The sequence below is a fragment of the Salvelinus fontinalis genome, chromosome 3, assembly GCF_029448725.1.
Source record: "Salvelinus fontinalis isolate EN_2023a chromosome 3, ASM2944872v1, whole genome shotgun sequence".
In the NCBI taxonomy this organism is placed as follows: Eukaryota; Metazoa; Chordata; class Actinopteri; order Salmoniformes; family Salmonidae; genus Salvelinus; species Salvelinus fontinalis.
The window spans coordinates 66198569-66225843 of NC_074667.1; the positions used below are offsets into that span (position 1 = coordinate 66198569).

Below are 27275 nucleotides of genomic sequence, written 5' to 3' on the forward strand. Positions count from 1 at the left end.
GCTTCATCTGGGGAAGCCGGTCCTACATGCTACGTATCCAGCCATCACCATGTTTTGAGACGTCTTAAAAAAAAGTGAAGACATTTTAGAAATAAAAAGACGTTTTAAGATTTATTTCTGGTTGATTTGTTTAGACACATTTTTCAGATGTATTTATTTGACCATGATTGTCTTGTGATTTGGTGATCTCTTAATGTACTCCTTTTGACAAACTTCCCAAAGCAACAGTTTAAAACAATGAAATATTTATTTACAGAGACATCATCAAGACGTGTGTCACTCTGTGCTAGGGGAAGGCCATAAGAACACAACTAGCTCATTTTACTATGCAATTATTTCTCAATAGATGTGATACATATATGTACAGATTGAAATATATGGGCAGTTACAACATGTATAGATTGTAGAATAGATGAGCAATCACTAAATGTCCAGGTATAGGAGATGGGCTGATTGGAAGCTAGCTGTTCAGACTGATGATAGAAATGGGCTGATCAGGGGTACTAAATAGTGGGGTAGGCCGTACCCAGAGCAGGGCTGATCAGGGGTACTAAATAGTGGGGAAGGCCGTACCCAGAGCAGGGCTGATTAGAGGTACTAAATAGTGGGGTAGGCCGTACCCAGAGCAGGGCTGATTAGAGGTACTAAATAGTGGGGAAGGCCGTACCCAGAGCAGGGCTGATTAGAGGTTCTAAATAGTGGGGTAGGCCGTACCCAGAGCAGGGCTGATTAGAGGTTCTAAATAGTGGGGTAGGCCGTACCCAGAGCAGGGCTGATTAGAGGTTCTAAATAGTGGGGTAGGCCGTACCCAGAGCAGGGCTGATTAGAGGTACTAAATAGTGGGGTAGGCCGTACCCAGAGCTAAATAGTGGGGTAGCCTGTACCACCAGTAACTGTACCACCAGTAACACTGTACCACCAGTAACTGTACCACCAGTAACACTGTACCACCAGTACCACCAGTAACACTGTAACACTGTACCACCAGTACCACTGTACCACCAGTAACACTGTACCACCAGTAACACTGTACCACCAGTACCACTATACCACCAGTAACACTGTACCAGCAGTAACACTGTACCACCAGTACCACCAGTAACACTGTACCACCAGTAACACTGTACCACCAGTACCAGCAGTAACACTGTACCAGCAGTAACACTGTACCACCAGTAACACTGTACCACCAGTAACCCTGTACCACCAGTACCACCAGTACCACCAGTAACACTGTACCACCAGTACCACCAGTAACACTGTACCACCAGTAACCCTGTACCACCAGTAACCCTGTACCACCAGTAACCCTGTACCACCAGTAACCCTGTACCACCAGTAACCCTGTACCACCAGTAACCCTGTACCACCAGTAACCATGTACCACCAGTACCACTGTACCACCAGTACCACTGTACCACCAGTACCACTGTACCACCAGTACCACTGTAACACTGTACCACCAGTAACACTGTACCACCAGTAACACTGTACCACCAGTAACACTGTACCACCAGTACCACCAGTAACACTGTACCACCAGTAACACTGTACCACCAGTACCACCAGTAACACTGTACCACCAGTAACACTGTACCACCAGTACCACCAGTAACACTGTAACACTGTACCACCTGTAACACTGTACCGCCAAGACTCACAGCTCTTAGAGACTCAGAAAGACTCACAGCTTTAAGAGACTGACCCAGAAGACTCACAGCTTTAAAAGACTTACCCAGAAAGACTCACAGCTCTTAGAGACTTACCCAGAAAGACTCACAGCTCTTAGAGACTTACCCAGAAAGTCTCACAGCTCTTAGAGACCCAGAAAGACTCACAGCTTTAAAAGACTTACCCAGAAAGACTCACAGCTTTAAGAGACTTACCCAGAAAGACTCAGAGCTCTTAGAGACTCACCCAGAAAGACTCAGAGCTCTTAGAGACTTACCCAGAAAGACTCACAGCTCTTAGAGACTTACCCAGAAAGACTCACAGATCTTAGAGACCCAGAAAGACTCACAGCTCTTAGAGCCTTACCCAGAAAGACTCACAGCTCTTAGAGCCTTACACAGAAAGACTCACACCTCTTAGAGCCTTACCCAGAAAGACTCACAGCTCTTAGAGCCTTACCCAGAAAGACTCACAGCTCTTAGAGCCTTACCCAGAAAGACTCACAGCTCTTAGAGCCTTACCCTGAAAGACTCACAGCTCTTAGAGACCCAGAAAGACTCACAGCTCTTAGAGACTTACCCAGAAAGACCCACAGCTCTTAGAGACTTACCCAGAAAGACTCACAGCTGTTATAACTCTTAGAGACTTACCCAGAAAGATTCACAGCTCTTAGAGACTTACCCAGAAAGACTCACAGCTGTTATAACTCTTAGAGACTTACCCAGAAAGACTCACAGCTCTTACAGACTTACCCAGAAAGACCCACAGCTCTTAGAGACTTACCCAGAAAGATTCACAGCTGTAATCACTCTTAGAGACTTACCCAGAAAGACTCACAGCTGTTATAACTCTTAGAGACTTACCCAGAAAATTTCACAGCTGTAATCACTCTTAGAGACTTACCCTGAAAGATTCACAGCTGTAATCACTCTTAGAGACTTACCCAGAAAGACTCACAGCTTTAAAAGACTTACCCAGAAAGACTCACAGCTTTAAAAGACTTACCCAGAAAGACTCACAGCTCTTAGAGACTTACCCAGAAAGACTCACAGCTCTTAGAGACTTACCCAGAAAGACTCACAGCTCTTAGAGACTTACCCAGAAAGACTCACAGCTCTTAGAGCCTTACCCAGAAAGACTCACAGCTCTTAGAGACTTACCCAGAAAGACTCACAGCTCTTAGAGCCTTACCCTGAAAGACTCACAGCTCTTAGAGCCTTACCCTGAAAGACTCACAGCTCTTAGAGACTTACAGAGAAAGACTCACAGCTCTTAGAGCCTTACCCAGAAAGAGTCACAGCTCTTAGAGCTTTACCCTGAAAGACTCACAGCTCTTAGAGATCCAGAAAGACTCACAGCTCTTAGAGACTTACCCAGAAAGACCCACAGCTCTTAGAGACTTACCCTGAAAGACTCACAGCTGTTATAACTCTTAGAGACTTACCCAGAAAGACTCACAGCTGTTATAACTCTTAGAGACTTACCCAGAAATACTCACAGCTCTTAGAGACTTACCCAGAAAGATTCACAGCTGTAATCACTCTTAGAGACTTACCCAGAAAGACTCACAGCTGTAATCACTCTAAGAGACTTACCCAGAAAGACTCACAGCTGTAATCACTGCCAAAGGTGATTCTAACATTTATTGACTCAGGGGTGTGAATAGTATTTCTGTATTTAAACATGTTTTCATTTTGTCATCATGGGGTTTTGTGTTTAGATGGGTGAGGGAAAAAAATCTCTTTAATCCATTTTGAATTCAGGCTGAAACACAATGTGTAATAAGTCAAGGGGTATGAATACTTTCTGAAGGCTCTGTAATGTAATCTATGTCTTACAGCTCTGAGGACGTTGTGGTGAAGCTGAACGGCAGTCAGCTGACGATGGACTACCTGGAGGAGGTTGGTTTTAACGAGCCCATCCTGGTTCTGAAGAAGGACGGTCTGGGGATGTCCATGCCCGCTCCTACCTTCTACATCAATGATGTGGAGAACCATGTTGGTACGTATAGTCCTGTCTCTGTCTACTGCTCTAACAGCTTTAGAGCAGCCACTCCTACCTAGATTACTTCTGCCTCCCGTTAGCCTGATCATTTAGATTACTTCTGCCTTCTGTTAGACTGATCCTTTAGATTACTTTTGCCTGCTGTTAGCCTGATCATTTAGATTACTTCTGCCTCCCGTTAGCCTGATCATTTAGATTACTTCTGCCTCCCGTTAGACTGATCATTTAGATTACTTCTGCCTCCCGTTAGCCTGATCATTTAGATTACTTCTGCCTCCCGTTAGCCTGATCATTTAGATTACTGCTGCCTCCCGTTAGACTGATCATTTAGATTACTTCTGCCTCCCGTTAGCCTGATCATTTAGATTACTGCTGCCTCCCGTTAGACTGATCATTTAGATTACTTCTGCCTCCCGTTAGCCTGATCATTTAGATTACTTCTGCCTCCCGTTAGCCTGATCATTTAGATTACTGCTGCCTCCCGTTAGACTGATCATTTAGATTACTTCTGCCTCCCGTTAGCCTGATCATTTAGATTACTTCTGCCTCCCGTTTGCCTGATCATTTAGATTACTTCTGCCTCCCGTTAGCCTGATCATTTAGATTACTTTTGCCTCCTGTTATGTAACTTAGGGGGCGGCAGGTAGCCTAGTGGTTAGAGCGTTGGGCCAGTAACCGAAAGGTTGCTAGATCGAATCCCCGAGCTGACAAGGTAAAAATCTGTTGTTCTGCCCCTGAACAAGGCAGTTAACCCACTATTCCTAGGCCGTCATTGTAAATAGGAATTTGTTCTTAACTGACTTGCCTAGTTAAATACAGGTTAAATATAAAAATAAATAACAAGTGGGGCGAGGGTAGGTAAAGAATATGAAATGCTGATTATGCTGATCCATCACGTTGGACAACCAAACAATCATGTCCTGCATTTTGTCAACACATTTCAGTCAGACATTCCATCCTGTCCCAGTCAGACATTCCATCCTGTCCCAGTCAGACATTCCATCCTGTCCCAGTCAGACATTCCATCCTGTCTCAGTCAGACATTCCATCCTGTCTCAGTCAGACATTCCAACCTGTCCCAGTCAGACATTCCATCCTGTCCCAGTCAGACATTCCATCCTGTCCCAGTCAGACATTCCATCCTGTCCCAGTGAGACATTCCAACCTGTCCCAGTCAGACATTCCAACCTGTCCCAGTCAGACATTCCATCCTGTCCCAGTCAGACATTCCATCCTGTCCCAGTCAGACATTCCAACCTGTCCCAGTCAGATATTCCATCCTGTCCCAGTCAGACATTCCAACCTGTCCCAGTCAGACATTCCAACCTGTCCCAGTCAGACATTCCAACCTGTCCCAGTCAGACATTCCAACCTGTCCCAGTCAGACATTACAACCTGTCCCAGTCAGACATTACAACCTGTCCCAGTCAGACATTCCAACCTGTCCCAGTCAGACATTTTAACCTGTCCCAGTCAGACATTTTAACCTGTCCCAGTCAGACATTACAACCTGTCCCAGTCAGACATTACAACCTGTCCCAGTCAGACATTACAACCTGTCCCAGTCAGACATTACAACCTGTCCCAGTCAGACATTACAACCTGTCCCAGTCAGACATTCCAACCTGTCCCAGTCAGACATTCCAACCTGTCCCAGTCAGACATTCCAACCTGTCCCAGTCAGACATTACAACCTGTCCCAGTCAGACATTCCAACCTGTCCCAGTCAGACATTCCAACCTGTCCCAGTCAGACATTCCAACCTGTCCCAGTCAGACATTCCAACCTGTCCCAGTCAGACATTCCAACCTGTCCCAGTCAGACATTCCAACCTGTCCCAGTCAGACATGCCATCCTGTCCCAGTCAGACATGCCATCCTGTCCCAGTCAGACATGCCATCCTGTCCCAGTCAGACATTCCAACCTGTCCCAGTCAGACATTACAACCTGTCCCAGTCAGACATTCCAACCTGTCCCAGTCAGACATTCCAACCTGTCCCAGTCAGACATTCCAACCTGTCCCAGTCAGACATTCCAACCTGTCCCAGTCAGACATTCCAATAGATATCAGCTACACAATTAGACTGATAGATATCAGTTACACATAGCCGTATTAGACTGATAGATATCAGCTACACATAGCTGTATTAGACTGATAGATATCAGTTACACATAGCTGTATTAGACTGATAGATATCAGTTACACATAGCTGTATTAGACTGATAGATATCAGTTACACATAGCTGTATTAGACTGATAGATACACATAGCTGTATTAGACTGATAGATACACATAGCTGTATTAGACTGATAGATATCAGCTACACATAGCCGTATTAGACTGATAGATATCAGCTACACATAGCTGTATTAGACTGATAGATATCAGTTACACATAGCTGTATTAGACTGATAGATACACATAGCCGTATTAGACTGATAGATATCAGCTACACATAGCCGTATTAGACTGATAGATACACATAGCCGTATTAGACTGATAGATATCAGCTACACATAGCCGTATTAGACTGATAGATACACATAGCCGTATTAGACTGATAGATATCAGTTACACATAGCTGTATTAGACTGATAGATACACATAGCTGTATTAGACTGATAGATATCAGTTACACATAGCCGTATTAGACTGATAGATACACATAGCTGTATTAGACTGATAGATATCAGTTACACATAGCTGTATTAGACTGATAAATACACATAGCTGTATTAGACTGATAGATATCAGTTACACATAGCCGTATTAGACTGATAGATACACATAGCTGTATTAGACTGATAGATATCAGTTACACATAGCTGTATTAGACTGATAGATACACATAGCTGTATTAGACTGATAGATATCAGCTACACATAGCTGTATTAGACTGATAGATATCAGCTACACATAGCTGTATTAGACTGATAAATACACATAGCTGTATTAGACTGATAAATACACATAGCTGTATTAGACTGATAGATACACATAGCTGTATTAGACTGATAGATATCAGCTACACATAGCCGTATTAGACTGATAGATATCAGTTACACATAGCTGTATTAGACTGATAGATATCAGTTACACATAGCTGTATTAGACTGATAGATATCAGTTACACATAGCCGTATTAGACTGATAGATATCAGTTACACATAGCTGTATTAGACTGATAGATATCAGTTACACATAGCTGTATTAGACTGATAGATATCAGTTACACATAGCTGTATTAGACTGATAGATATCAGTTACACATAGCTGTATTAGACTGATAGATATCAGCTACACATAGCTGTATTAGACTGATAGATACACATAGCCGTATTAGACTGATAGATACACATAGCTGTATTAGACTGATAGATATCAGCTACACATAGCCGTATTAGACTGATAGATACACATAGCTGTATTAGACTGATAGATATCAGTTACACATAGCTGTATTAGACTGATAAATACACATAGCTGTATTAGACTGATAGATATCAGTTACACATAGCCGTATTAGACTGATAGATACACATAGCTGTATTAGACTGATAGATATCAGTTACACATAGCTGTATTAGACTGATAAATACACATAGCCGTATTAGACTGATAGATATCAGTTACACATAGCTGTATTAGACTGATAGATACACATAGCTGTATTAGACTGATAGATACACATAGCTGTATTAGACTGATAGATACACATAGCTGTATTAGACTGATAGATATCAGTTACACATAGCTGTATTAGACTGATAGATATCAGTTACACATAGCTGTATTAGACTGATAGATATCAAGTCATTTTCTCTCCATACCTTATTAGTTGCTCAGTCACTTTGTTGCTACTTCACTCAGTCCCGTTTTACATTCCCTGAGACCAACCAGAAATGTTTCCTTTGACAAATTTTCCCAGATTTTCATAAAACAGCCACACATGTAGTCTCTCGTTTCTGCATCACCAACTTCTGCACGAGGTCGAGTATTCTACCTGCGCCTCAATTAGGTGTCTCCGGAGCTTCCGGAGGTTTCCATTTCTCACAATGTTCTGCAAAATCATCCTGTTCTCCCACATTTGTGTATTTAAAATATGGTCACTCTATATCAACTGTCAATTTACGGATACTATTACAAATACTCGTATGGCCATGTTGGCAAAGCCCTAGAGGTTACTACTTTGCTGACAGGAACCAGTAGTAATATGATTTGTCCACCAGAGAGCGCTGTTGGCAGCTGTTTTGATCTCTGCTGTTACTTCTCCTGCTTTATACTGAGCAGTCTAGTTAGCATCACATCTGACACTTCTCCTGCTTTATACTGAGCAGCCTAGTTAGCATCACATCTGACACTTCTCCTGCTTTATACTGAGCAGCCTAGTTAGCATCACATCTGACACTTCTCCTGCTTTATACTGAGCAGTCTAGTTAGCAACACATCTGACACTTCTCCTGCTTTATACTGAGCAGCCTAGTTAGCATCACATCTGACACTCCTCCTGCTTTATACTGAGCAGCCTAGTTAGCATCACATCTGACACTTCTCCTGCTTTATACTGAGCAGCCTAGTTAGCATCACATCTGACACTTCTCCTGCTTTATACTGAGCAGCCTAGTTAGCAACACATCTCATCAACTCACTGCCATTTAAAGACCTGCTCACTATTGATTTTCTCGTGTCTTTTATGTATAATGAAGTTCCATTGAAGTGTTTGTATTCCCAGGTCCAGACGTGGGTGTGGATGTGATAGATGTGACCAAGCAGACTGACAGTAAGATGAAGCTGAAGGAGTTTGTAGATTACTACTACAGCACCAGCAGGAAGAAAGTGTTAAACATTATCAACCTCGAGTTCTCTGACAAGAGGTAGGTACACACACCTGAGAGGTACACAGACACGTGTTCTCTTCTCCTGACTTTCTCTGATACAGATCATACTAACACTTATTATTATTAAACACCATTAAGATGATAATGATATTATAATATTCATATGTTTTGTTATGCTATTGTAGTGCCATGATTTGAAAAGTGTTTATGTCTCTGTCTCTCAGGATGGACAGTATAGTGGAGAGCCCTCAGATCTATTTATATAATATTATGTCTCTCTCCACTCTGTCTCTGTCTCCCTCTCACACCTCTCTCAGGATGGACAGTATAGTGGAGAGCCCTCAGATCTATTTATATAATATTATGTCTCTCTCCACTCTGTCTCTGTCTCCTCTTTCTCTCCCTCTCACACCTCTCTCAGGATGGACAGTATAGTGGAGAGCCCCCAGATTGTGCGGAGGCTGTCGTGGGTAGAGAACTACTGGCCAGACGATGCTCTCCTGGGGAAACCTAAAGTCACTAAGTACTGTCTGATCGGTGTTAAAGACAGCTACACCGACTTCCACATCGAGTGTGGAGGGGCCTCCGTCTGGTACCACGTACTCAAGGTATGACACGCTTAATAACCTTATTGATCAATTCACTTTATTTATTAAGGTAATGTCTGGTACAACGTACTCAAGGTTTTAACGTGATTTATTACGATCCCCATTAGCCAACGGCAATGGTGACAGCTACGTAGGTTTACTGGGGTCTGATTACATCATTAAAAAGACATTACAGACAAAATACTTTACAATTTACATACATTTAAGTGTAGTGTACATTAACATCTTATGTGCGTGTGCGTGTGCGTGTGCGTGTGCGTGTGTGTGTGTGTGTGTGTGCATTTATCAGTTCCACATACATGTCAGTACACACAACAAATAGGTCACATGGGGGAGAGGTGTGGCTTCATTAGTTTTGTTAAGCCAGGTTTGCTGTTCACTTGAGCAATATGAGATGGACCGGAGTTCCATTCACTCATGGCTCTGTGTAATACCGTACGTTTCCCTGAATTTGTTCTGGACCAGGGGACTGAAAAGTCCATGTGGCGTGTCTGGTGGGATAAGTGTGTGTGTGTCAGTGTCTGTGTGTAAGTTGTCTATGCAGAACATTTGGAATTTCCAACACATTAAATGTTCTTATAAAAACAGGAAGTGTCACAGTCAGTCTCTCCTCAACTCTTATCCAAGAGAGACTGTGACATAGTATTAATATTAGCCCTCTGATTACAATGAAGAGCCAGACGTGACGCTCTGTTCTGGGCCAGCTGCAGCTTAACTAGGTCTTTCCTTGCAGCACTGGACCACACCACTGGACAATAATCAAGATTAGACAAAACTAGAGCCTGCAGGACTTGCTTTGAAGAGTGTGGTGTCAAAAAAGCAGAGCATCTCTTTATTACGGACAGACCTCTCCCCATCTTTACTACCAGTGAATCTACAGTGCAAAAACACGTTTTTAGACAAATTGAAATATCAAATTTCAGTAAGTATTCAGACCCTTTAATCAGTACTTTGTTGAAGCACCTTTGGCAGCGATTACAGCCTTGAGTCTTCTTGGGTTTGACGCTACAACCTTGGTACACCTGTATTTGGGGAGTTTCTCCCATTCTTCTCTGCAGATCCTCTCAAGCTCTGTCAGGCTGTAATCACTGCCAAAGGTGCTTCAACAAAGTACTGAGTAAAGGGTCTGAATGCTTATGTAAGTGTGATATTTCAGTTTTTTTATATTTAATAAATGTGGAAAAAAATGATTCTGATTCTGAGATTCTTCCGTCTACAACCATGTTGTTCAGCCTTGATTGTCTTTCGAGATAATCTGATTTCTCCGTCGTTGTTGTCACCATGGATTCACACACAGAACTGATGTCCTCTCAATGACTTCCAGATTACTGTCATCTTGCCGTTCTCCTGTTTTAACTCACCGAGCTGACCCTGGGAGAACTGCAAACTGTTCTTCAGGTCCTGGACCTCTCTGGTCTCCTGTTTTAACTCACCGAGCTGAACCCGGGAGAACTGCAAACTGTTCTTCAGGTCCTGGACCTCTCTGGTCTCCTGTTTTAACTAATCCAGCTGAACCTGGGAGAACTGTAAACTGTTCTTCAGGTCCTGGACCTCTCTGGTCTCCTGTTTTAACTCACCGAGCTGAACCTGGGAGAACTGTAAACTGTTCTTCAGGTCCTGGACCTCTCTGGTCTCCTGTTTTAACTCACCGAGCTGAACCTGGGAGAACTGCAAACTGTTCTTCAGGTTCTGGACCTCTCTGGTCTCCTGTTTTAACTCACCGAGCTGAACCTGGGAGAACTGTAAACTGTTCTTCAGGTCCTGGACCTCTCTGGTCAGGTCTTCCATTCTTTTATTAGTTGACTCCACCAGTATTTGGACAAAACATTTGTATTTATTTTCTTGTTGTTGAAACCAACTGCTTGTAGAACTATTTTGTTTGTTTAAAAGATCCTTCACCTGTGACAGAGAGACACCACTGTCCTCAACGGTCCTCCTGCCAGCTTTGGTCTTTGTCATGGTTACAACGTAGGTTACAGGGCAGGTCAGGGGGAAGATGGAAGCAGCAACAAACAGCAGGGATCTAGACACAAGCTGGTCCCAGCCACAATGGCAAACAGCAGGGATCTAGAGACAAGCTGGTCCCAGCCACAATGACAAACAGCAGGGATCTAGACACAAGCTGGTCCCAGCCACAATGGCAAACAGCAGGGATCTAGACAGCCACAAGCTGGTCCCAGCCACAATGACAAACAGCAGGGATCTAGAGACAAGCTGGTCCCAGCCACAATGACAAACAGCAGGGATCTAGACACAAGCTGGTCCCAGCCACAATGGCAAACAGCAGGGATCTAGACAGCCACAAGCTGGTCCCAGCCACAATGACAAACAGCAGGGATCTAGACACAAGCTGGTCCCAGCCACAATGACAAACAGCAGGGATCTAGAGACAAGCTGGTCCCAGCCACAATGACAAACAGCAGGGATCTAGACACAAGCTGGTCCCAGCCACAATGGCAAACAGCAGGGATCTAGACACAAGCTGGTCCCAGCCACAATGACAAACAGCAGGGATCTAGACACAAGCTGGTCCCAGCCACAATGGCAAACAGCAGGGATCTAGAGACAAGCTGGTCCCAGCCACAATGGCAAACAGCAGGGATCTAGACTCAAGCTGGTCCCAGCCACAATGACAAACAGCAGGGATCTAGACACAAGCTGGTCCCAGCCACAATGACAAACAGCAGGGATCTAGACACAAGCTGGTCCCAGCCACAATGGCAAACAGCAGGGATCTAGACACAAGCTGGTCCCAGCCACAATGGCAAACAGCAGGGATCTAGACACAAGCTGGTCCCAGCCACAATGACAAACAGCAGGGATCTAGACACAAGCTGGTCCCAGCCACAATGACAAACAGCAGGGATCTAGACAAGCTGGTCCCAGCCACAATGACAAACAGCAGGGATCTAGACACAAGCTGGTCCCAGCCACAATGACAAACAGCAGGGATCTAGACAAGCTGGTCCCAGCCACAATGACAAACAGCAGGGATCTAGACAAGCTGGTCCCAGCCACAATGACAAACAGCAGGGATCTAGACAAGCTGGTCCCAGCCACAATGACAAACAGCAGGGATCTAGACACAAGCTGGTCCCAGCCACAATGGCAAACAGCAGGGATCTAGACACAAGCTGGTCCCAGCCACAATGGCAAACAGCAGGGATCTAGACACAAGCTGGTCCCAGCCACAATGACAAACAGCAGGGATCTAGACAAGCTGGTCCCAGCCACAATGACAAACAGCAGGGATCTAGACACAAGCTGGTCCCAGCCACAATGACAAACAGCAGGGATCTAGACAAGCTGGTCCCAGCCACAATGACAAACAGCAGGGATCTAGACAAGCTGGTCCCAGCCACAATGACAAACAGCAGGGATCTAGACAAGCTGGTCCCAGCCACAATGACAAACAGCAGGGATCTAGACACAAGCTGGTCCCAGCCACAATGGCAAACAGCAGGGATCTAGACACAAGCTGGTCCCAGCCACAATGACAAACAGCAGGGATCTAGACACAAGCTGGTCCCAGCCACAATGGCAAACAGCAGGGATCTAGAGACAAGCTGGTCCCAGCCACAATGGCAAACAGCAGGGATCTAGACTCAAGCTGGTCCCAGCCACAATGACAAACAGCAGGGATCTAGACACAAGCTGGTCCCAGCCACAATGACAAACAGCAGGGATCTAGACACAAGCTGGTCCCAGCCACAATGGCAAACAGCAGGGATCTAGACACAAGCTGGTCCCAGCCACAATGGCAAACAGCAGGGATCTAGACACAAGCTGGTCCCAGCCACAGTGACAAACAGCAGGGATCTAGACACAAGCTGGTCCCAGCCACAATGACAAACAGCAGGGATCTAGACAAGCTGGTCCCAGCCACAATGACAAACAGCAGGGATCTAGACACAAGCTGGTCCCAGCCACAATGACAAACAGCAGGGATCTAGACAAGCTGGTCCCAGCCACAATGACAAACAGCAGGGATCTAGACAAGCTGGTCCCAGCCACAATGACAAACAGCAGGGATCTAGACAAGCTGGTCCCAGCCACAATGACAAACAGCAGGTTCTAGACACAAGCTGGTCCCAGCCACAATGGCAAACAGCAGGGATCTAGAGACAAGCTGGTCCCAGCCACAATGACAAACAGCAGGGATCTAGACACAAGCTGGTCCCAGCCACAATGACAAACAGCAGGGATCTAGACAAGCTGGTCCCAGCCACAATGACAAACAGCAGGGATCTAGAGACAAGCTGGTCCCAGCCACAATGGCAAACAGCAGGGATCTAGAGACAAGCTGGTCCCAGCCACAATGACAAACAGCAGGGATCTAGACACAAGCTGGTCCCAGCCACAATGACAAACAGCAGGGATCTAGACACAAGCTGGTCCCAGCCACAATGGCAAACAGCAGGGATCTAGACACAAGCTGGTCCCAGCCACAATGGCAAACAGCAGGGATCTAGACACAAGCTGGTCCCAGCCACAATGACAAACAGCAGGGATCTAGACAAGCTGGTCCCAGCCACAATGACAAACAGCAGGGATCTAGACACAAGCTGGTCCCAGCCACAATGACAAACAGCAGGGATCTAGACAAGCTGGTCCCAGCCACAATGACAAACAGCAGGGATCTAGACAAGCTGGTCCCAGCCACAATGACAAACAGCAGGGATCTAGACAAGCTGGTCCCAGCCACAATGACAAACAGCAGGGATCTAGACACAAGCTGGTCCCAGCCACAATGGCAAACAGCAGGGATCTAGAGACAAGCTGGTCCCAGCCACAATGACAAACAGCAGGGATCTAGACACAAGCTGGTCCCAGCCACAATGACAAACAGCAGGGATCTAGACAAGCTGGTCCCAGCCACAATGACAAACAGCAGGGATCTAGAGACAAGCTGGTCCCAGCCACAATGGCAAACAGCAGGGATCTAGAGACAAGCTGGTCCCAGCCACAATGACAAACAGCAGGGATCTAGACACAAGCTGGTCCCAGCCACAATGACAAAAAGCAGGGATCTAGAGACAAGCTGGTCCCAGCCACAATGGCAAACAGCAGGGATCTAGAGACAAGCTGGTCCCAGCCACAATGGCAAACAGCAGGGATCTAGACACAAGCTGGTCCCAGCCACAATGACAAACAGCGGGGATCTAGAGACAAGCTGGTCCCAGCCACAATGACAAACAGCAGGGATCTAGAGACAAGCTGGTCCCAGCCACAATGGCAAACAGCAGGGATCTAGACACAAGCTGGTCCCAGCCACAATGGCAAACAGCAGGGATCTAGAGACAAGCTAGTCCCAGCCACAATGACAAACAGCAGGGATCTAGAGACAAGCTGGTCCCAGCCACAATGGCAAACAGCAGGGATCTAGACACAAGCTGGTCCCAGCCACAATGACAAACAGCAGGGATCTAGACACAAGCTGGTCCCAGCCACAATGACAAACAGCAGGGATCTAGACACAAGCTGGTCCCAGCCACAATGACAAACAGCAGGGATCTAGACACAAGCTGGTCCCAGCCACAATGACAAACAGCAGGGATCTAGAGACAAGCTGGTCCCAGCCACAATGACAAACAGCAGGGATCTAGAGACAAGCTGGTCCCAGCCACAATGGCAAACTGCAGGGATCTAGAGACAAGCTGGTCCCAGCCACAATGACAAACAGCAGGGATCTAGACACAAGCTGGTCCCAGCCACAATGACAAACAGCAGGGATCTAGACACAAGCTGGTCCCAGCCACAATGACAAACAGCAGGGATCTAGAGACAAGCTGGTCCCAGCCACAATGACAAACAGCAGGGATCTAGACACAAGCTGGTCCCAGCCACAATGGCAAACAGCAGGGATCTAGACACAAGCTGGTCCCAGCCACAATGACAAACAGCAGTGATCTAGACACAAGCTGGTCCCAGCCACAATGACAAACAGCAGGGATCTAGACACAAGCTGGTCCCAGCCACAATGGCAAACAGCAGGGATCTAGACACAAGCTGGTCCCAGCCACAATGACAAACAGCAGGGATCTAGACACAAGCTGGTCCCAGCCACAATGACAAACAGCAGGGATCTAGACAAGCTGGTCCCAGCCACAATGACAAACAGCAGGGATCTAGACACAAGCTGGTCCCAGCCACAATGGCAAACTGCAGGGATCTAGACACAAGCTGGTCCCAGCCACAATGACAAACAGCAGGGATCTAGAGACAAGCTGGTCCCAGCCACAATGGCAAACAGCAGGGATCTAGACAAGCTGGTCCCAGCCACAATGACAAACAGCAGGGATCTAGACAGCCACAATGGCAAACAGCGTTGCGGGCTGCGTTCAAGCCCTCAAGGAAACCCTGCTAGCTTGATAGGCAGCTAGTTAGCAGCTAGGCTAGCTTCTACACCAAACCGCTCCTCAGACCCGGCCTTGGTCGGCAGGATCACTGGACAGATAGTAGCGGTTCCAGCAACTGAAGCCAACCACGTCGCAGGATCCAAACTCAAAAGGTGGCTAGCTGGTAAACTTGTTCAATAGACTTTCAAAACTTTACAAAAGAACAAACCCTCGTTCATTCCGCGTCCAACAGGAAACACCTTTTCCACTTCTCAAGGAAGAAGAATACTCGAGGTGTATTAGAAAGCATTGCTGCATAGCAAGAATGAAATTAGCCGTAGAATGAATAGGAACGAGTCCTGGAGATGTACACAAAGTGTCTCCGAGTTGTGGTGCTGATCTAGGATCAGTGTTGCCTTTTAGATCCTAATGAATGAGATTACACGGACCGGGGGGACTTGATCCCAGATCAGTGCTGCCTTTTAGATCCTAATGAATGAGATGACACGGACCGGGGGGACTTGATCCCAGATCAGTGCTGTCTTTTAGATCCTAATGAATGAGATGACACGGACCGGGGGGGACTTGATCCCAGATCAGTGCTGTCTTTTAGATCCTAATGAATGAGATGACACGGACCGGGGGGGACTTGATCCCAGATCAGTGTTGTCTTTTAGATCCTAATGAATGAGATGACACGGACCGGGGGGGACTTGATCCCAGATCAGTGTTGTCTTTTAGATCCTAATGAATGAGATTACACGGACCGGGGGGGACTTGATCCCAGATCAGTGTTGCCTTTTAGATCCTAATGAATGAGATGACACGGACCGGGGGGGACTTGATCCCAGATCAGTGCTGCCTTTTAGATCCTAATGAATGAGATTACACGGACCGGGGGGGACTTGATCCCAGATCAGCGCTGCCTTTTAGATCCTAATGAATGAGATGACACGGACCGGGGGGACTTGATCCCAGATCAGTGCTGCCTTTTAGATCCTAATGAATGAGATTACACGGACCGGAGGGACTTGATCCCAGATCAGTGTTGTCTTTTAGATCCTAATGAATGAGATTACACGGACAGGGGGGACTTGATCCCAGATCAGTGTTGCCTTTTAGATCCTAATGAATGAGATTACACTGACCGGGGGGGACTTGATCCCAGATCAGTGTTGCCTTTTAGATCCTAATGAATGAGATTACACGGACCGGGGGGACTTGATCCCAGATCAGTGCTGCCTTTTAGATCCTAATGAATGAGATTACACGGACCGGGGGGACTTGATCCCAGATCAGTGCTGCCTTTTAGATCCTAATGAATGAGATGACACGGACCGGGGGGACTTGATCCCAGATCAGTGCTGCTACAGGCCCTGATGTTGTAAGGAGCTCTTATTCTGTCTTGATGTTGTGGTTGCTGTTTCCAGGGAGAGAAGATCTTCTTCCTGATCAAGCCCACGTCAGCCAACCTATCGTTGTACGAGCGCTGGAGGTCCTCAGCCAATCACACAGAGATGTTCTTCGCCGACCAGGTGGACAAGTGTTACAAGTGCACTCTGAAGCAGGGACAGACCCTATTCATACCGTCAGGTTAGTGCACTCTGAAGTAGTGTTCATACCATCAGGTTAGTGCACTCTGAAGTAGTGTTCATACCATCAGGTTAGTGCACTCTGAAGTAGTGTTCATACCGTCAGGTTAGTGCACTCTGAAGTAGTGTTCATACCGTCAGGTTAGTGCACTCTGAAGTAGTGTTCATACCATCAGGTTAGTGCACTCTGAAGTAGTGTTCATACCGTCAGGTTAGTGCACTCTGAAGTAGTGTTCATACCATCAGGTTAGTGCACTCTGTAGTAGTGTTCATACCATCAGGTTAGTGCACTCTGTAGTAGTGTTCATACCATCAGGTTAGTGCACTCTGTAGTAGTGTTCATACCATCAGGTTAGTGCACTCTGAAGTAGTGTTCATACCATCAGGTTAGTGCACTCTGAAGTAGTGTTCATACCATCAGGTTAGTGCACTCTGTAGTAGTGTTCATACCATCAGGTTAGTGCACTCTGAAGTAGTGTTCATACCATCAGGTTAGTGCACTCTGAAGTAGTGTTCATACCATCAGGTTAGTGCACTCTGTAGTAGTGTTCATACCATCAGGTTAGTGCACTCTGTAGTAGTGTTCATACCATCAGGTTAGTGCACTCTGAAGTAGTGTTCATACCATCAGGTTAGTGCACTCTGAAGTAGTGTTCATACCATCAGGTTAGTGCACTCTGAAGTAGTGTTCATACCATCAGGTTAGTGCACTCTGAAGTAGTGTTCATACAATCAGGTTAGTGCACTCTGAAGTAGTGTTCATACCATCAGGTTAGTGCACTCTGAAGTAGTGTTCATACCGTCAGGTTAGTGCACTCTGAAGTAGTGTTCATACCATCAGGTTAGTGCACTCTGAAGTAGTGTTCATACCATCAGGTTAGTGCACTCTGTAGTAGTGTTCATACCATCAGGTTAGTGCACTCTGAAGTAGTGTTCATACCATCAGGTTAGTGCACTCTGAAGTAGTGTTCATACCATCAGGTTAGTGCACTCTGTAGTAGTGTTCATACCATCAGGTTAGTGCACTCTGTAGTAGTGTTCATACCATCAGGTTAGTGCACTCTGAAGTAGTGTTCATACCATCAGGTTAGTGCACTCTGAAGTAGTGTTCATACCATCAGGTTAGTGCACTCTGAAGTAGTGTTCATACCATCAGGTTAGTGCACTCTGAAGTAGTGTTCATACAATCAGGTTAGTGCACTCTGAAGTAGTGTTCATACCATCAGGTTAGTGCACTCTGAAGTAGTGTTCATACCGTCAGGTTAGTGCACTCTGAAGTAGTGTTCATACCATCAGGTTAGTGCACTCTGAAGTAGTGTTCATACCATCAGGTTAGTGCACTCTGAAGTAGTGTTCATACCATCAGGTTAGTGCACTCTGAAGTAGTGTTCATACCATCAGGTTAGTGCACTCTGAAGTAGTGTTCATACCGTCAGGTTAGTGCACTCTGAAGTAGTGTTCATACCATCAGGTTAGTGCACTCTGAAGTAGTGTTCATACCATCAGGTTAGTGCACTCTGAAGTAGTGTTCATACCGTCAGGTTAGTGCACTCTGAAGTAGTGTTCATACCGTCAGGTTAGTGCACTCTGAAGTAGTGTTCATACCATCAGGTTAGTGCACTCTGTAGTAGGGAATAGAATCAGACCAGTTCTGATGTTGTCACATGGGGAATAGAATCAGACCTGTTCTGATGTTGTCACATGGGGAATAGAATCAGACCTGTTCTGATGTTGTCACATTGGGGAATAGAATCAGACCTGTTCTGATGTTGTCACATGGGGAATAGAATCAGACCTGTTCTGATGTTGTCACATTGGGGAATAGAATCAGACCTGTTCTGATGTTGTCACATTGGGGAATAGAATCAGACCTGTTCTGATGTTGTCACATTGGGGAATAGAATCAGACCTGTTCTGATGTTGTCACATTGGGGAATAGAATCAGACCTGTTCTGATGTTGTCACATTGGGAATAGAATCAGACCTGTTCTGATGTTGTCACATGGGGAATAGAATCAGACCTGTTCTGATGTTGTCACATTGGGGAATAGAATCAGACCTGTTCTGATGTTGTCACATGGGGAATAGAATCAGACCTGTTCTGATGTTGTCACATTGGGAATAGAATCAGACCTGTTCTGATGTTGTCACATGGGGAATAGAATCAGACCTGTTCTGATGTTGTCACATGGGGAATAGAATCAGACCTGTTCTGATGTTGTCACATGGGGAATAGAATCAGACCTGTTCTGATGTTGTCACATGGGGAATAGAATCAGACCTGTTCTGATGTTGTCACATGGGGAATAGAGTCAGACCTGTTCTGATGTTGTCACATTGGGAATAGAATCAGACCTGTTCTGATGTTGTCACATTGGGGAATAGAATCAGACCTGTTCTGATGTTGTCACATGGGGAATAGAATCAGACCTGTTCTGATGTTGTCACATGGGGAATAGAATCAGACCTGTTCTGATGTTGTCACATTGGGGAATAGAATCAGACCTGTTCTGATGTTGTCACATTGGGGAATAGAATCAGACCTGTTCTGATGTTGTCACATTGGGGAATAGAATCAGACCTGTTCTGATGTTGTCACATTGGGGAATAGAATCAGACCTGTTCTGATGTTGTCACATTGGGGAATAGAATCAGACCTGTTCTGATGTTGTCACATTGGGGAATAGAATCAGACCTGTTCTGATGTTGTCACATGGGGAATAGAATCAGACCTGTTCTGATGTTGTCACATGGGGAATAGAATCAGACCTGTTCTGATGTTGTCACATTGGGGAATAGAATCAGACCTGTTCTGATGTTGTCACATGGGGAATAGAATCAGACCTGTTCTGATGGTGTCACATTGGGGAATAGAATCAGACCTGTTCTGATGTTGTCACATTGGGGAATAGAATCAGACCTGTTCTGATGTTGTCACATGGGGAATAGAATCAGACCTGTTCTGATGGTGTCACATGGGGAATAGAATCAGACCTGTTCTGATGTTGTCACATGGGGAATAGAATCAGACCTGTTCTGATGTTGTCACATTGGGGAATAGAATCAGACCTGTTCTGATGTTGTCACATTGGGGAATAGAATCAGACCTGTTCTGATGTTGTCACATTGGGGAATAGAATCAGACCTGTTCTGATGTTGTCACATTGGGGAATAGAATCAGACCTGTTCTGATGTTGTCACATTGGGGAATAGAATCAGACCTGTTCTGATGTTGTCACATGGGGAATAGAATCAGACCTGTTCTGATGTTGTCACATGGGGAATAGAATCAGACCTGTTCTGATGTTGTCACATTGGGGAATAGAATCAGACCTGTTCTGATGTTGTCACATGGGGAATAGAATCAGACCTGTTCTGATGGTGTCACATTGGGGAATAGAATCAGACCTGTTCTGATGTTGTCACATTGGGGAATAGAATCAGACCTGTTCTGATGTTGTCACATGGGGAATAGAATCAGACCTGTTCTGATGTTGTCACATGGGGAATAGAATCAGACCTGTTCTGATGTTGTCACATGGGGAATAGAATCAGACCTGTTCTGATGTTGTCACATTGGGGAATAGAATCAGACCTGTTCTGATGTTGTCACATGGGGGAATAGAATCAGACCTGTTCTGATGTTGTCACATGGGGAATAGAATCAGACCTGTTCTGATGTTGTCACATGGGGGAATAGAATCAGACCTGTTCTGATGTTGTCACATGGGGAATAGAATCAGACCTGTTCTGATGTTGTCACATGGGGAATAGAATCAGACCTGTTCTGATGTTGTCACATGGGGAATAGAATCAGACCTGTTCTGATGTTGTCACATTGGGGAATAGAATCAGACCTGTTCTGATGTTGTCACATGGGGAATAGAATCAGACCTGTTCTGATGGTGTCACATTGGGGAATAGAATCAGACCTGTTCTGATGTTGTCACATTGGGGAATAGAATCAGACCTGTTCTGATGTTGTCACATGGGGAATAGAATCAGACCTGTTCTGATGTTGTCACATGGGGAATAGAATCAGACCTGTTCTGATGTTGTCACATGGGGAATAGAATCAGACCTGTTCTGATGTTGTCACATTGGGGAATAGAATCAGACCTGTTCTGATGTTGTCACATGGGGGAATAGAATCAGACCTGTTCTGATGTTGTCACATGGGGAATAGAATCAGACCTGTTCTGATGTTGTCACATGGGGGAATAGAATCAGACCTGTTCTGATGTTGTCACATGGGGAATAGAATCAGACCTGTTCTGATGTTGTCACATGGGGAATAGAATCAGACCTGTTCTGATGTTGTCACATGGGGAATAGAATCAGACCTGTTCTGATGTTGTCACATGGGGAATAGAATCAGACCTGTTCTGATGTTGTCACATTGGGGAATAGAATCAGACCTGTTCTGATGTTGTCACATGGGGGAATAGAATCAGACCTGTTCTGATGTTGTCACATGGGGAATAGAATCAGACCTGTTCTGATGTTGTCACATTGGGAATAGAATCAGACCTGTTCTGATGTTGTCACATGGGGAATAGAATCAGACCTGTTCTGATGTTGTCACATGGGGAATAGAAGTACAGAATGTGTTTATACTGTGTCTGTTTCCAGGTTGGATCAATGCAGCTCTGACTCCAGTGGACACTCTGGCCTTTTCTGGACACTTTGTCCACAACCTGAGTGTTGAGATGCAGATGAGGTGAGCACATCATTAGTATCAATGAGGACCTCCTGACTGTAGCTCTAAAGGTCAACTGCACTTCCTGACTTGGCCTAGTTTTTCATTCATTCTCATGAAGAAATGGTCATATTGGTCCCATGACTTGAATGGGATTTGTGCTACAAATGCTAAAATGCTAAAATGTTAGCATGTGGAAACCGTGCCAGGGAACCTAAACCAAATCATGACTTGCTGTCATATCTTGTCCATAGACTGCTTACAGGGTAAGGAAACCAATATGTCATTTTAGGTGAACTATCCCTTTAGAAAATAATTTGAAAGTGTGTTTTCCTCTCCAGAGCGTACGAGGTGGAGAAACGTCTGAAGGTCAACTGTCTGACTCCGTTCCCCAACTTTGAGACGGCCTGCTGGTACGTGGGACGCCACCTGCTGGAGAGGTTCAAAGGTACATCACCATTTTTCTTTCTACAACTATTAGGCTTTCAGGTTTAGTTTCAGTCATCTTCTTCCTCTGTGTTCCGTTTCCTGTGCTTGTGATGCGTTTCCTGTTTCCCTCGTGGTGCTTGTCTCCTGTTCCTCTAGTGGTGTATAGCGTGTGTCCTTCCTACGGTCTGCTCAGCAGATGAGGAGATGGATACTCTAATATTATTACTGTCGTTAAACGTCTGCGTGGCGTGGTTCACAGTTGATTATGTTCAAAAGGCCTGGCACAGTTACAATCACTAGTTCTCTGCTCTCGTCGCTGTGTGTTTTAACTCCTCTCGGCTGGCCAACTCTGTTTATGTTTCCACTGAAGGCTTTTCCTCTCTGCTGTAATATGGCCTTCTACTGATCACCAACATACTGTATGGGCTCTGGTCAGTAGTTATGTAGGGAGAAAGGTGTCATGTGGGATGCAGACTATAAGACCACAGTGGTTTATATCCCATTATTCTCTTATGGAGGTGAAACATACAGGTATTTTCTCTGTGTGTTCGTCAAATGGGGTATTTATCCCCTTATTGTCTCATGGAGGTGAAATGATCCCCAATTCTACACGACAGAAAACCATGTCTGTTCTACACATTTGTATCATATCTGTTGTCTAGATAATCAGAGAGTTCAGTAATGTTGCACCCCGATGAACAGACCACAGGTCCCTAACCTTTACCCCACCTTAACCCGATGAACAGACCACAGGTCCCTAACCTTTACCCCACCTTAACCCGATGAACAGACCACAGGTCCCTAACCTTTACTCCACCTTAACCCGATGAACAGACCACAGGTCCCTAACCTTTACCCCGCCTTAACCCGATGAACAGACCACAGCTCCCTAACCTTTACCCCACCTTAACCCTTCCCACCTGGTTCCATCTACTTTCTCTGCCTCTCTTTGCGTGAAACAGGACTGTTTCACTAGCACAGACTGGAATATGTTCCGGGAGTCATCCTATAACATTGAGGAGGGTACCACATCAGTCACCAGATTCATTAATAAGTACATCGACGATGCAGTCCCCACAGTGACATAAACTCAGCAAAAAAATGAAACGTCCCTTTTTCAGGACCCTGTCTTTCAAAGAAAAGTTCATTAAAATCCAAATAACTTCACAGATCTTCATTGTAAAGGGTTTAAAGACTGTTTCTCATGCTTGTTCAATGAACCATAAACAATGAATGAACATGCATTTGTGGAACGGTCGTTAAGACACCAACAGCTCACAGACGGTAGGCAATTAAGGTCACAGTTATGAAAACTTAGCACACTAAAGAGGCCTTTCTACTGATTCTGAAATACACCAAAAGAAAGATGCCCAGGGTCCCTGCTCATCTGCGTAAATGTGCCTTAGGCATGCTGCATGGAGGCATGAGGACTGTAGATGTGGCCAGGGCAATAAAATTGCAATGTCCGTACTGTGAGACGCCTAAGACAGCGCTACAGGGAGACAGGACGGACCGCTGATCGTCCTCGCAGTGGCAGACCACGTGTAACAACACCTGCACAGGATCAGTACATTCGAACATCACACCTGCGGGACAGGTACAGGATGGCAACAACAACTGCCCGAGTTACAGCAGGAACGCACAATCCCTCCATCAGTGCTCAGACTGTCCGCAATAGGCTGAGAGAGGCTGGACTGAGGGCTTGTAGGCCTGTTGTAAGGCAGGTCCTCACCAGACATCACCGGCAACAACGTCGCCTATTGGCACAAACCCACCGTCGCTGAACCAGACAGGACTGGCAAAAAGTGCTCTTCACTGACGTGTCGCGGTTTTGTCTCACCAGGGGTGATGGTCGGATTCGTGTTTATCGTCAAAGGAATGAGCGTTACACCCAGGCCTGTACTCTGGAGCGGGATCGAGGTGGAGGGTCCGTCATGGTCTGGGGCGGTGTGTCACAGCATCATCGGACTGGCTTGTTGTCATTGCAGGCAATCTCAATGCTCTGCGTTACAGGGAAGACATCCTCCTCTCTCATGTGGTACCCTTCCTGCAGGCTCATCCTGACATGACCCTCCAGCATGACAATGCCACCAGCCATACTGCTCGTTCTGTGTGTGATTTCCTGCAAGACAGGAATGTCAGTGTTCTGCCATGGCCAGCAAAGAGCTCGGATCTCAATCCCATTGAGCACGTTTGGGACCTGTTGGATCGGAGGGTGAGGGCTAGGGCCATTCCCCCCAGAAATGTCTGTGAACTTGCAGGTGTCTTGGTGGAAGAGTGGGGTAACATCTCACAGCAAGAACTGGCAAATCTGGTGCAGTCAATGAGGAGGAGATGCACTGCAGTACTTAATGCAGCTAGTGGCCACACCAGATACTGACTGTTACTTTTGATTTTATATTTTACAATTTTACCCCCCTTTTTCTCCCCAATTTCGTGGTATCCAATCGTTAGTAGTTACTATCTTGTCTCATCGCTACAACTCCATTACGAAGGTCGAAAGCCTCCGAAACACAACCCAACCAAGCCGCACTGCTTCTTAACACAGCGCCCATCCAACCCGGAAGCCAGCCGCACCAATGTGTCGGAGGAAACACCGTGCACCTGGCTCCCTTGGTTAGCATGCACTGCGCCTGGCCCGCCACATGAGTCGCTGGTGCGCGATGAGACAAGGATATCCCTACCGGCCAAACCCGGACGACGCTAGGCCAATTGTGCGTCGCCCCACGGACCTCCCGGTCACAGCCGGCTGCGACAGAGCCTGGGCGCGAACGCAGTTTCAAGTTCCTTGGTGTCCACATCACCAACGTGAAGAGGGCACGACTACACATTTTCCCCCTCAGGAAACTGAAAAGATTTGGCATAGGTCCCCAGATCCTCAAAAAGTTCTGCAGCTGCACCATCGAGAGCATCTTGACCGGTTGCATCACCGCCTGGTATGGTAACTGCTCGGCATCTGACCATAAGGCGCTACAGAGGGTAGTGCGTACGGCCCAGTACATCACCAGGGCTAAGCTTCCTGCCATCCAGGACCTCTATACCAAGCGGTGTCAGAGGAAAGCCCAAACAATTTTCAGACTCCAGTCATCTAGTCATAGACTGTTTTCTCTGCTACCGCATGGCAAACGGTACCGGAGCGCCAAGTCTAGGACCAAAAGGCTCCTTAACAGCTTCTACCCCCAAGCCATAAGACTGCTGAACAATTAATCAAATGGCCACCAGACTATTTACATTGACCCCCCCTCCATTTGTTTTTTACACTGCTGCTACTCACTGTTTATTATCTATGCATAGTCACTTCACCCCTACCTACATGTACAAATGACCTTTAACCTGTACCCCCGCACACTGACTCGGTACCGGTACCCCCTGTATATAGCCTCGTTATTGTGTTACTTTTGATAATTTTTTACTTTAGTTTATTTGGTAAATATTTTCTTAACTCTTCTTGAACGTCACTGTTGGTTAAGGGCTTGTAAGTAAGCATTTCACGATTAGGTCTATTCGGTGCATGTGACAAATAAAGTTTGATTTGATATGATAGAATGGCAGTACAGGGGACTCTACTATTCTCTTCACCAAGCCCACTGCAACAGCTACATTACGGCCTGGCAGATGGCTTCCATGTGACCCCTTTATCACATACACTTTTAACCTAAACAGCTGTTCTTTCCAAACAGTAGTATCTGTAAAGTTACCATACGGTTCAGTAGTATCTGTAAAGTGACCATACAGTTCAGTAGTATCTGTAAAGTGACCATACAGTTCAGTAGTATCTGTAAAGTGACCCATACGGTTCAGTAGTATCTGTAAAGTGACCATACGGTTCAGTAGTATCTGTAAAGTGACCATACGGTTCATTAGTATCTGTAAATTGACCCATACGGTTCATTAGTATCTGTAAAGTGACCCATACGGTTCAGTAGTATCTGTAAAGTGACCATACGGTTCAGTAGTATCTGTAAAGTGACCCATACGGTTCAGTAGTATCTGTAAAGTTACCATACGGTTCAGTAGTATCTGTAAAGTGACCCATACGGTTCAGTAGTATCTGTAAAGTTACCATACGGTTCAGTAGTATCTGTAAAGTGACCATACGGTTCAGTAGTATCTGTAAAGTGACCATACGGTTCAGTAGTATCTGTAAAGTGACCATACGGGTCAGTAGTATCTGTAAAGGTACCATACGGTTCAGTAGTATTTGTAAAGTGACCATACCGTTCAGTAGTATTTGTAAAGTGACCATACCGTTCAGTAGTATCTGTAAAGTAACCATACGGTTCAGTAGTATCTGTAAAGTAACCATACGGTTCAGTAGTATCTGTAAAGTAACCCATACGGTTCAGTAGTATCTGTAAAGTGACCCATACGGTTCAGTAGTATCTGTAAAGTGACCCATACAGTTCAGTAGTATCTGTAAAGTGACCATACGGTTCAGTAGTATCTGTAAAGTTACCATACAGTTGAGTAGTATCTGTAAAGTGACCCAGTTTCCCCCATGGCCTGTCTGGTTTAGTTACTTTTCAGTGGTGGCATGTTTTTCAGTGTGCTATAAGTATTTTCTGATATGACACTTGTATCTGCTCCTGTGTCAATCTTAAAGTCTGTTGTAGTACCTTTTATTTGCAGTTCAACTTCTTATGGCTGGGGGGGGGCAGTATTGAGTAGCTTGGGTGAATAAGGTCCCCAGAGTAAACTGCCTGCTACTCAGGCCCAGAATCTAAGATATGCATATTATTAGTAGATTTGGATAGAAAACACTCTGACGTTTCTAAAACTGTTTGAATGATGTCTGTGAGTATAACAGTATATGTCAGGCAAAAACCTGACAAAAAATCCAACCAGGAAGTGGGAAATCTGAGGTTTGTAGGTTTTCAAGTCTTTGCCTATCCAATATACATTTTAAAATTTGGTCCGATTGCACTTCCTAAGGCTTCCACTAGATGTCAACAGTCTTTAGAACCTTGGTTCAGGCTTATACTGTGAAGGTGGAGCGAATAAGAGCTGTTTGACTAAGAGGTCTGGCAGAATGCCATGAGCTAAGTCAGGTGCGTGGCCGTGAGAGCGAGCTCCGTTCCTTTTCATTTCTAAAGA

At 45.5% G+C, this 27275-nt stretch overlaps 1 protein-coding gene across 2 annotated transcripts in view; it reads left to right on the forward strand.

The window, feature by feature from the left end:
* The window catches only part of LOC129851352 (lysine-specific demethylase phf2-like), a 163425-nt gene that overhangs the window by 35765 nt on the left and 100385 nt on the right, over nucleotides 1-27275 (forward strand). For both annotated transcript variants that reach the window (XM_055917828.1, XM_055917829.1), the window contains exons 4-9: nucleotides 3512-3672; nucleotides 8410-8551; nucleotides 8937-9123; nucleotides 16892-17054; nucleotides 21686-21773; nucleotides 22094-22200. In XM_055917828.1, coding sequence (XP_055773803.1) covers nucleotides 3512-3672; nucleotides 8410-8551; nucleotides 8937-9123; nucleotides 16892-17054; nucleotides 21686-21773; nucleotides 22094-22200 — 848 coding nt within the window. The remainder of the gene's footprint in view (nucleotides 1-3511; nucleotides 3673-8409; nucleotides 8552-8936; nucleotides 9124-16891; nucleotides 17055-21685; nucleotides 21774-22093; nucleotides 22201-27275) is intronic.